This window comes from Peromyscus californicus, unplaced genomic scaffold, assembly GCF_007827085.1.
Source record: "Peromyscus californicus insignis strain IS unplaced genomic scaffold, ASM782708v3 Scaffold_6__1_contigs__length_162567912, whole genome shotgun sequence".
NCBI classification, from domain to species: Eukaryota; Metazoa; Chordata; class Mammalia; order Rodentia; family Cricetidae; genus Peromyscus; species Peromyscus californicus.
The window spans coordinates 71,468,285-71,479,712 of record NW_026294584.1 but is presented as its reverse complement, the minus strand read 5'-3'; the positions used below and the strand labels follow the sequence as shown (position 1 = coordinate 71,479,712).

Sequence of the window (11,428 nt, the reverse complement as noted above, 5' to 3'; positions counted from 1 at the left end):
AACCAAGGACCTAGAAGAAGATATCCAGATAGACATTGTCTATTTGATCTATTTAGGCAGAGATTTCTTTTTCTACAAAGTATAACATGATGTCTACTGTCTGGTAAAATTTTTCAAGGAGAAGAAAGGAGTAACTGTTTCTAGACATCCTGTGAGCCAGTGTTGTTTGGTGTTGCTGAAGAATCATCCAGTACATCTCACCCCTAGGATGCAGGTAGAGTTGAAGCTTCCTGCATTCCTGTACTGTGTGTCTTTTCAGGCTTCCCCTCCAATATCAGCAGCTCACCTCCATGTAGGTAATACCCTCAGCTCTGAAGCCCAGCACAGGCTTCCTGGAGGATCCCGGGACTCTTTGCTGGAGTCGCCACATCTCCACCTCTCAGTTCTCATCACTTGGTACATCAAGGCTGCTTGCTCAGCAGCCTCCCCACCACCTGTTGCTTGAAAAGCATGCAGCCTTAGGTCAACTCTACCTGTGAACGATAGTTAAATAGTTCAGAGTAATTTAGCAGCCTCCCCATCACACTACGGTCTAGCACTGCATCTTATCAGTTCCCATTCCCTTCCAGACAGTGAGTTCTCATGGCTGCTTTTCCATAGTGTGCCAATAGCAGCCAGTTCTCCAAGCAAATGCAGTTTGGGAGTTGTTACAGCTCTTTGCTATGGAAGTGAGTGTAGTGGTTGTGGTGACTGGTATCAAAATTCAAATAAAATATCACTATAATTCCCGAAAGAGAAAGGTTATCAGAAAATAAACTAAACACATGAGCATATTGTATCACAGAAATACCTTATCAGTTTACTCTGAATTATTTAAACTTGTAAAGTTGACCTTAGGCCACGTGCTTTTCAAGAAGGACCCCCCCCCTTTTTAAGAAGGAATCGGAATGCTATGTGCTACCCCCTTCTCTGTAGATTTCCTTCCTGAAACTGGATTGAAGAGGCAAGCAACACCTGCCATCGGAAACTGTGCCTACTAACTTGAAATATGCTACATTATATCCATTTTGTTAAATGCATGTAGCGGATGGGTTGTTTCAATAAAATGGAATGGAATAGAAGAACAATTGTCTTTTGACACAAAGCTCTGGTTGATACCACTTCATTGGCAATCCAGATGACTGGTGGAGATGTTTGACACTGGGTGTGCTCAGGTTCATGCATGTGTGAGTATGCATACGCATGTGCCTATGCGTGTGCACGTGCACATGTGTGTGTGTTATCTTCAGATATTGGATAAGTCTGTCAGTCTGACTTAGAGGTGTCTGTGAAGGAGGTTAGGTGATCCATCCATATACTCCATGGATATACGGAGAACCCTTACCTTTGTTTATCCTGGCTCTGAGATTTTTTTCTGCAGAAGGTCCAGAGAAGAAATGGGTTTATGCAAACAAAGCATTGGGATTTGGTTTCTGCCATTCCCGTTCCACACCAGGCATCTCTCAGCTTCTAAACTGTTCCCTGCCTGGATGCAGTGGGAGGCAGGAACTTTGAAGCTGCTCCATCCCAGGCATCTTTAGGGGTGGTTCAACCTAAAAGTCGGCAGCATTTGGATTCTGTTTCCTCTGAAAACTCCATATGATCCCTGTTCCTGGCAAGGACAGTGTCTTTGGCCAAGGTCAGCAGAACTAGCAAGGTATACAACACTGCACAAGCACAGGCTCTCCCACTTCCAGCAGCCACACTCACCGGAAGAGTCAGTAGTTAAAGGGAGTGTGGGGTTGTCACAATAACTGAAAAATAAACTTCATATTTCATTTTAGGAAAACAGACACTTGTGTCTCAAGTTAGTCTTTTATTTGAAACTCAAAGCAAATCACAGTAAACTGGATGTAGTTCACTAGTGTCTTACCTTTTTTCTCCCACACCCACCTCCCTGCAAAGTCAGGGTCGCTCCTTCACCATGAAGTCTTCTTCACTCACCACCCCGCCAGGTTCGGCACATATCTCCATCACTCCCCTCGGTAAACTGCTCAACAAGACAATGCAGTGCTGGAGTTACTAAAATCACTGGAGTCTTCGCAGATTTCTCCTCTCACTGGCTCATCTTCTTACTTGACCTGTCGATGCACCTCCCTTCCCATGGGATGCTTAGCCTCAAGAACTGAGGCTGTGTACTCTCATTTTCCACACTGCTAGCAGAACGTAAACCTAAACATTTACAGTTTCTGCACACCTTGGGGGAAGGGCTGTTTTCAAAGAGTTAATTTGCATAAACAAATAGCAAGCAGCAGCAGCAGCTATCTCTGGCTTGTTTTTAATTCTTCAGGGACTGCCCCTAAAGGAACTGTCAATGAAATGGTCCCCTATTCTGTATTGTTAATAAATGTTAATATTTTTCCCCAACCGATCCAGGCCTGAGCACAGTGGAGCCTGAAAACTTCCAAGACCGCTGCAAGCTCAGGCACAAAGCAGGAGAGCCCTTCAGGAAGCGATTTCCCAGGGAGCTGTGCAGGTTATTGTCTACAGGCACACGTTCAGGGCCTACTTCAAGGGCTTTAAGACTGCAGGAGAATTAATAAGGGCTGAATCGCCAAATCTGGCCCTGACACAATCACTGTAGCCCCACTTAGGAACTTTCTTCACGGTCTTTCCCAGAGCGGAATCCAGTGGATATTCAGTTTAGAAACCTAAAAGGGGTGGTGCCTCTCCTTTGACTCTAGCAAAAGGACACCAGAAAAACAAACACTTTCAAAGGACTGAGCTTGGCGTCTTCTGACAACAGTCCACCGACGGCCTTCTGCAGGCAACCTTAGGTTCTCCCAGACTTGGAGCAGAAAGCTGGGAGAGTCGGTGCTGCCTCAACCTCCCTCAGGGTGGCACCGGGAAGAGTAGGTTAAATGCTTAAGAGAAGGCACTCTCGCCCTCCTCCGAAGCCGCCAGCGAACTGGCCTAAAATAAAAAGGTCTCTGTCTGCAATCCCCGTTTGCTCGCCCGGTAATCCACCCCCGCCCCCAGCCCGCGCGCCGACCCGTACAGCTGTTTTTAATCCCTACTTTTCTCACTTGGCGTCCGGGCTGGGCTGACCAGACGCGGAGCCACTTAGTGTTTCCTCCTCCCCCAGCCGGGGTCTGTCCTGCCTCCGCCGTCTCCTCTTTCTCCGCCTGCATCCCCCGGGGGGCAGAGTGTGGGAAGAACGAATTTCCGCCGGGTTTGCTCGCTCCTCGCCGACATGGGTCCCTTCCGGGCGCAGCCTGCACGGCCCCCAGACTGCCCACTCCGGCTGCGCTCCGAGTCCCTCCGGACCGCGAGCGAGCAGGCGCCGGAGACGCGGGCCTAGTGGCCGGTGCTCCGCAGCCAAGCCGCACCCCAGCAGCTCTTGGAAGGGATCCCGCCTGCAGTGGGGGAATCCGCTTGGCGGGGAGAATCCGCGCCAGGGAATCCAGCTCTCCGGACTCCAGCGCAAACAAAAAGCACCAACTCTGGCTGGTTCCTCCCGCCCCCGACGCACAGCCGAAGAAACAGTTTTCTGCAGAAATGCAACAAGTAGCACCCGGGGCTCATCGAGCGCCCAGCGCCTCCTGATTTGGCTCCGCGAAGCCCGCCTGCGGAGACCCGGGCCAGCCACCCGGACAAAGGGCGAAGGAAGGGCTGGACTGAGCAGCAGAGAAGTCCGAAAGAGGCCTTTTAGCGACTCTGGCCCGGCCGAGGGGAATGCAGAGAAGACACAGAGCCGGCCGGCCCAGAGGACGATCCGGCCGCAGAGCGCTGGACGGGCGGCAATGGAGGGTGTCGGCGCCGTGCGCTTCTGGCTCATGGTGTGCGGCTGCCTGGCGTTCCCGCCGCGGGCAGAGTCCGTGTGCCCCGAGCGCTGCGACTGCCAGCACCCCCAGCACCTCCTGTGCACCAACAGGGGGCTCCGCGCGGTGCCCAAGACCAGCTCGCTGCCTAGTCCCCAGGACGTGCTCACCTATAGCTTAGGCGGCAACTTCATCACCAACATCACCGCCTTCGACTTCCACCGCCTGGGGCAGCTCAGACGGCTCGACCTGCAGTACAACCAGATCCGCTCTCTCCACCCCAAGACCTTCGAGAAGCTGTCGCGCCTGGAGGAGCTGTACCTGGGGAACAACCTCTTACAGGCATTCGCTCCTGGCACGTTGGCTCCGCTGCGCAAGTTGCGCATCCTTTATGCCAACGGTAACGAGATTGGCCGCCTTAGCCGCGGCTCCTTCGAGGGCCTGGAGAGTCTAGTCAAGCTACGACTGGACGGGAACTCTCTAGGGGCACTACCGGATGCAGTCTTCGCTCCCCTGGGCAACCTGCTCTACCTACACCTGGAGTCTAACCGGATCCGCTTTTTGGGCAAGAATGCCTTCACCCAGCTGGGCAAGCTTCGATTCCTCAACCTCTCTGCCAACGAGCTGCAGCCCTCCCTGCGCCATGCAGCCACTTTCGTCCCTCTACGCTCCCTCTCCACGCTCATCCTCTCCTCCAACAGCCTGCAGCACCTCGGCCCCCGCGTCTTCCAGCACCTGCCACGCCTGGGCCTGCTCTCCCTCAGCGGCAACCAGCTCACACAGCTCGCGCCAGAGGCCTTTTGGGGCCTGGAGGCCCTGCGCGAGCTGCACCTGGAAGGCAACCGGCTGAGCCAGCTTCCCCTGGCACTGCTGGAGCCTCTGCACAGCTTGGAGGCCTTAGATCTGAGCGGCAATGAGCTGTCTGCTCTGCACCCTGCCACCTTTGGCCACCAGGGCCGGCTCCGTGAGCTCAGCCTACGCGACAACGCGCTCAGAGCCCTTTCTGGAGACATCTTCGCCGCCAGCCCGGCTCTCTACCGCCTAGATCTAGATGGCAATGGTTGGACCTGCGACTGCCGGTTGCGGGGTCTGAAGCGCTGGATGGGCGACTGGCATTCTCAGGGCCGCCTTCTTACTGTCTTCGTGCAGTGTCGCCACCCCCCGGCTCTGCGGGGCAAGTACCTGGATTACCTGGATGACCAACTGCTGCAGAATGGGTCTTGCGTGGATCCCTCACCTTCCCCTACAGCAGGCCGTAGGCAGTGGCCTCTATCCACAGCCACAGGGGAGAGGATGACGCCCCCTACAGGGGGTCTCGCGCAGGAGCTGCCGCCGCAACCCCAGCCCCAGCAGAGGGGGAGACTTCTACCAGGAGTGACCTGGAGCGGGGCTGCCAAGGAGCTCGTGGGCAACCGAAGCTCACTAAGATTGAGCCGGCGGGGTCCAGGCCTGCAGCATCAGGGCCCCTCTACCGCTGCTGCTTCGGGTCCTGTCCCACAGTCCATGGACCTGCACGAGAAGTCTGAGCGAGGAGGTCCCACCCGTGCCAATCTTGCCCAGGCAGAGCCCACCCCGACGGCTGAGCCCGCCTCTGGGACACCATCTGCCAGAGACAGCTGGCAGCGCGCAGCGAAGCAGCGTCTAGGCTCGGAGCAGCAAGAGCGAGAAGTCCTGTCCGACGGTGGGGTCGGCTTGCCACCGCTGGTGTCTGACCCCTGTGACTTCAACAAATTCATTCTGTGCAACCTGACGGTGGAGGCGGTGAGCGCCAACAGCGCCTCGGTGCGCTGGGCGGTTCGCGAGCACCGCAGTCCCCGGCCGCAGGGCGGCGCACGCTTCCGCCTGCTCTTCGACCGCTTTGGCCAGCAGCCCAAGTTCCAGCGCTTCGTCTACCTGCCCGAGCGCAGCGACTCGGCCACACTGCACGAGCTGCGCGGAGACACTCCTTACCTAGTGTGCGTGGAGGGCGTGCTCGGGGGCAGAGTTTGCCCTGTGGCCCCCAGGGACCACTGTGCGGGATTGGTAACCCTGCCGGAGGCACGAGGTCGAGGCGGCGTCGACTACCAGCTCCTGACCCTGGTCTTGCTGGCTGTCAACGCACTGTTGGTGCTCCTGGCTCTGGCGGCCTGGGGATCGCGGTGGCTGCGGAGGAAGCTTCGTGCCAGGCGGAAGGGAGGGGGCCCGGTCCACGTTCGCCACATGTACTCCACCCGACGGCCACTGCGCTCCATGGGCACTGGTGTGTCCGCAGACTTCTCGGGCTTCCAGTCGCACCGGCCCCGCACCACCGTGTGCGCGCTCAGCGAGGCGGACCTCATTGAGTTTCCCTGCGACCGCTTCATGGACAGCACGGGAGGTGGGGCCGGGGGCAGCTTGAGGCGAGAGGACCACCTCTTGCAAAGATTTGCTGACTAGGTTTAGCGCCTCGATGTGGAAACCATCTCATTGGCCCCGAGGAGCCTCTCTCTGTGGCCCCATGCTATCTCAGAGGAAGACCTTGATTTATTACACCTCTTCTTTCTCTTTTTTGTGCATTTGCTGAAGTCAAGTGGTACTGAAAGTGAATTTGGACGCCACCCTTCACGTCCCAGTACTCACAAAACAAATGGATGGGTCTTGGTTGTCAAACCCAAGAGCAGGGACCAATGGATGGGGGGTAAAGGTGGGAAGCCTTGGCACACCTAGGGCATGGCTCATGTGGCAGGGCAGAGTTCCTGTGGTGGGGCACGGCTCCTGTGGCATTGCAGCACAGTAGCCTGACCAACCTTGAGCTAGAAAGGGTGCTTTATGCTCGCACCATGACCAGAGGACTCCGGTTTGTACTTTGGTTTGCTCTATGGCAGGGTTCTGTTCCCGGTTAAGGATAGGGGAACTTACCACCATCACAAAGGGGGTCTGGCAACTGACCCCACCAATCTGGTGGTCCCTGCCAGAATGGGCAGGGTAAATAAATAGGTGCCACACTCATCCAGGAAGCCTTTTCTGTTGGCTGGTAGAACTCCCTGGAAGCCTTAAGGTTTAAACAATAAGATGCTACCTTTTCCAACAAGATGAGGAGCATTTAATAAACTGACCAGTAAACTCAACGACTCATGATTGGACAGGATCCCATCTACTGTTTATCCTGTGCAGGATGTGACCTTTTGCTGACCTTTGGTTAACTGACATTGTTCTCAAGAGAAAGCTGCATGCGATACTTCTCCACCAGGCTTGCTCCTGTGGTTTTAATTTTATTTTTAAAATCTATATATGGAAAAAGTGAATGCCAGATTTGATTAAAATAATGCAACATGTAGGAAACCGATGACCACCTAGGGCACGCGGCCTTCCAGCTCACTTACCACATTCTGATAGCATGTCTAGATGGGTACAGATGTGACCTACTTCTCATTACATATCATCGATGTCCCACCCTTCCTGACAGTACCTATTTCTGAGTTGCACAGTTAGGCGATAAGCATAAGGTAATTGTCAGGCTGGGGGCTGGGTTCCATGGTGGCCTTCGTGAAGCTCTGAGTGCATCCCAGTACCACAAAACAGAGCAATGGGGCATGGTCTCTTAGCCGTGTAATCTCTGACCACATTATAATAGAAGATGAGAAGGACTTGTGGGAAACAAATGTGAAAACACAACACAGTAGTGAGTATCTGCTTCTACTAAACCCAGAAGATCATGAGTACTTAACCCTCACTGTGAAATAATTACATATTTTACAAATTAATTCCTTCAGTAGTCAGTGTTTTACTGTGTTATTAAATCTCCACTTTTAGTAGTAGTTGCAACATTTTTATTATTTTTTTAAATTTAGGATTAGTCTCCTGTATTTGTTTAGTTGTGCTTTTAGCTATGTGGCATACTTTTCTTCCCTAATATTTATGAAGTCTGTGTTTGTATTAAATGTAGTGGTTGGGTTCACATTAATAATTCATGTGTGGTCCAAGTGTACACTGTGGTTACAGTCACCGTGGTTATGGATTTATTAGCAGTGGGGTACTATGCAGGTCAGCCAGTTCAAGGTGCTATGGCTAACAGTGACTCTTCTGTTTCAGGTCTCAGGCCCCTGAAGGTCCCAATGACTCAGGGAACCCATCACAGTCCAGGGCCCTTCAACCCAATCACTCTATGTTTGACCTACATGAGCCGGGCCTGCCTTGTCTCAGCAGCTGAGGACCCAGGGTCTAAATGAGCTGGTCTTTGTTTATGTCCGGATGAGTAAATGTCCAGACCACTGAAGCCACAGCTGCTTTGCTGGCAGTCTTATCTGCAGGGCCCAAACTTAATAAACCCCAGGAAATAGACTGTCATCCTGTGTTTGCTGCCAGGCCTTGTTTGAGACTCCAAGCGTATGGTACGTGGGAGGTGGGAGGCGGAGCTGTTCCCTTTTATTTTCAACCTGCAGGCTCTCTGGCACCTTCTGTAAAACTCACAATTTGTCATGCACAGCACAGTTGCATCTCTTAGCTGTTTCTTTTACACAGTGTAAAACCGGGGCTCATTGAAAGTCTGGGAAAAAAAAACCCCACTGATTGTATCTACCACCTGCCTTTTTCAACTGTCGAATATCACCAAAAAATGGTTACGGCCTGGACTTAAAGCAGTCTCACTGAAAAGTCTTTCAGTGAGAAATGAATAAATGTTATACATTGTTATGTTCAATTATGTCAATAAACCCACATACTAATAGAGATGTCTGGTTGGAACTTCCAAATGTTTTGATGCATGTTTACAAAGACAGGAGGAGTTTTTTGACAGCAGTCTCCACTTGTATAAATGAAACAGAAGCTCGATGTCTATGAGGGGTTTTTTATTATTATTATTTTCCTTTTCATAGAGAGTATGGACTTTGTCTTAAAAGAAACAATTGCGTGAGTTCATATGTAAAGAGACATGAATGTTACTCTAAAACCAAATGGCCAGCCCAGTGTGAAAATGTTACCAAATGCCGGTGACAGCAAGGTGACCAGGTCCCATCGGGTGCTCCTTGACAGCCACACCCTCTGGATTTCATGAGCACCGATTATAGGGACTTTTTCTTTTTCTTTTCCCATTTACAGATCTTGTGGAAATATAAAATTCCTGAAGATAAAGAATGATCTTTGTACGCAGTAGCAGTGTTCAGTTCTGAAGCCACCCTTAGGTCTGGTTCCGTGTGCGCCTCACTATTGCGACTGCTTCTGTAAGGTGCTAAGTGTGGCCAGGGCGGCTTCACTCATTTGCCACACACCTGATTTGCACCAAAGGCAACAATACTGGGCTGCTCCTGTATGTTAAACAGACGTTTAAAGCAGACATTGGATTGTTCGTAGTTAATCATTCCTGCTTCTCTTTTAAGAGTTGGAGGTAAATGACAGTCTAGTGTTTGAGTGCCAGAGATTTATTTAAAACCCCAGACTGTGACCCAGGATGATGACCTTCACCATCCTAAGAGAATTAGAGTGTGGAAGGGTCCACAGCAAGGATCAGTGGTGAAGCCTCCTGGCCACCAGAAGGTCACCACTGTCTCTTCCCCCCATTCTGTCTGTGTTTCCACTTCTGCATCAGTTGAGATGAGCATCCTGCATGCCCACTGCACAGTGGAACTGTGACACTTCACAGCAGCCAGCAGCACTTAGGCCGACCTGTGCTCAGTGTTAAGGTCACCCTCAGTAGCTGGATCCTCCTGCAGGAAACAGCAAGCTGCATGACGATTTTTCGAATTCCAGGGCCTAGGCATTTCTGCTTAAACACAATCAGAACGTCAGATGATCGGATTAAAGTTATCGATTCCTGCCCCTGGCCCCTTGTCCCAGTTACCTGAGACTTTTCCACAGTTTGGGGCAGAATGATAGTAATTGCAATACTCTTTCATAATTAAAAACGGGATGAGTTTGAGAGTCAAGAAATGTTTTGTGTTTATGAAATTCTTGGCATAATTTGCCTCATCCTTTAGATTAAAATTTAGGGTACTGAGGCAGCTGGGTTTTACAGCGGCTCCCTTTTTAGTCCCCTCATCCACAGCCTACCCAGAATCCCTTTTCCTCTCTGCTTGCATAAATGTAGGCTTTGCATGCTTTTCTTCTGACTGTTTCTAAGCCACTTCATCCTTCTTAAATGGTGGGGCAAACAATACTCCTTTCAGGTTGCACAAGGAAACTGAGCTATTCAGAGATTCCATTTAAGCATTAATGGGTTAATTACTGAAATAGTTGTGAGAGCCTAGTTGGAAAAACCATCCTCTGGTTGCTCTATCTTGAGAGAATTCCAGCCATGGATAGTGTGAGTTGTCCTTCGCACGGTCCTGTGGTTTTGTACTTTGTCTGTGAAGACAGAATTCAGCTGTCATATCCATCGTTCCAGACTCCAGCATGCCCTGACTGTGTCATCAGACAGCAGCATTTCTTCCAGACTGCTGCTTCCTGGTGCTAGCTCTGTACCACAGTCTATGCTGAGACAGGGGAGTGCTACTGTGTACTGAGACTAGCTGCGGCTGTGGAGCAGTCTTTCCAAATTATAGCACCTAAAGGTGAAGTGGTGCTCACTCTGTAGCTGATGTCACACCTCTTAGCACATGAACACTGTAGCATGTAAAAACTCACTTTTACTGCAGGCCACCAGCCTCTGATTACCTCTTCTTCCAGGCATGGTATCCTTCCAAGGATTTTTACTTTGGGAGATTAAAATGCCTCCTAATAACAACAAACACCCGCATTTGCACCTCCCAGCAAGTTAACAAAACTGCAGTGTTTGTTTCCAGCCTGGAATGTCTCCACTGGAAATATTCTCCAGTTTATATCCCTAAGCCCTGTCCTCAGACCCAACTACTGTTTGATGTAGTGCTTTCTAGTCCAAGTTTAGACACAATTGCCAGAACACATGTGGAGGTCGAAGGATAACTTGCAAAAATTGGTTCTATCCTTCTGCCACATGGGTCTGTCTCACAGGCCCGTCTTGGTGTTTTAAATTGGCAGCTACACCCCGTTCAGCCAGTATACTGTTGCTTTGCCTATTCCAGGCGTTGCTGTTTGTGTATGCGTGAACTCTACACACTCTGCTGTGTATGTGGCTTCTTATGCACATATGTGTATTGAGAGAGGAAGTGTCTGTTTCTAGGTTGCTCCCTCCACAGTGCTGCATTGCATGGTGGTAGCATGAGGGCAGATCCTTTGTCTTTCTTGAGGGATGCTTGTGTGTCCTTTCTCATCTCTGCCTACTTGCCAATCCCTCCTTTCTCAGGAAGAGCTCCACAGGGCTGTACACTCTGGCTTTCTGCTGCCAAAGCTATTGACTTCAGTCCCTTGCTTAATGTATTTTACTTGAATGGAGTTGCACTCAAGAAAGCTGGTTGCTTCCTCTCTCAGCCTTCTCAGGTCTTGTCACATTTTTTTCTACTTCTGAATTACTACTGAACACACACTCACACTCACATACACTCATTCACACTTACATCCACACACTCCTACACTCACATATATACATTGATGCACTCACACTCATATGCACATATACTCATACACTCACATTCACGTCCATATACGCAGTCACATACATACACACTAGCACATACATGCATGTACACACACACACACACACACACACACACACACACACACACGCATGCACACTCACTGTTATCTCTGCCTTGGCCTTATCTTCTTTCTGCACCATGTATTCTTATCATTACTACCCTCTCCCTTACTATGGTTTTGGG

At 50.8% G+C, this 11,428-nt stretch overlaps 1 protein-coding gene across 1 annotated transcript; it reads left to right on the top strand.

Annotated features, from left to right (window-relative positions):
* Positions 1-3,046: 3,046 nt before the first annotated feature.
* Tril (TLR4 interactor with leucine rich repeats) lies at positions 3,047-8,426 on the top strand. Its single transcript, XM_052720661.1, has one exon. The coding sequence runs from the start codon at positions 3,723-3,725 to the stop codon at positions 6,153-6,155; it is 2,433 nt and encodes an 810-aa protein (XP_052576621.1). The 5' UTR covers positions 3,047-3,722; the 3' UTR covers positions 6,156-8,426.
* Positions 8,427-11,428: the final 3,002 nt, after the last annotated feature.

Bases quoted from the DNA above. Each gene is read 5' to 3' on its own strand.
- Tril (XM_052720661.1), top strand. From the start codon at position 3,723: ATGGAGGGTGTCGGCGCCGTGCGCTTCTGGCTCATGGTGTGCGGCTGC.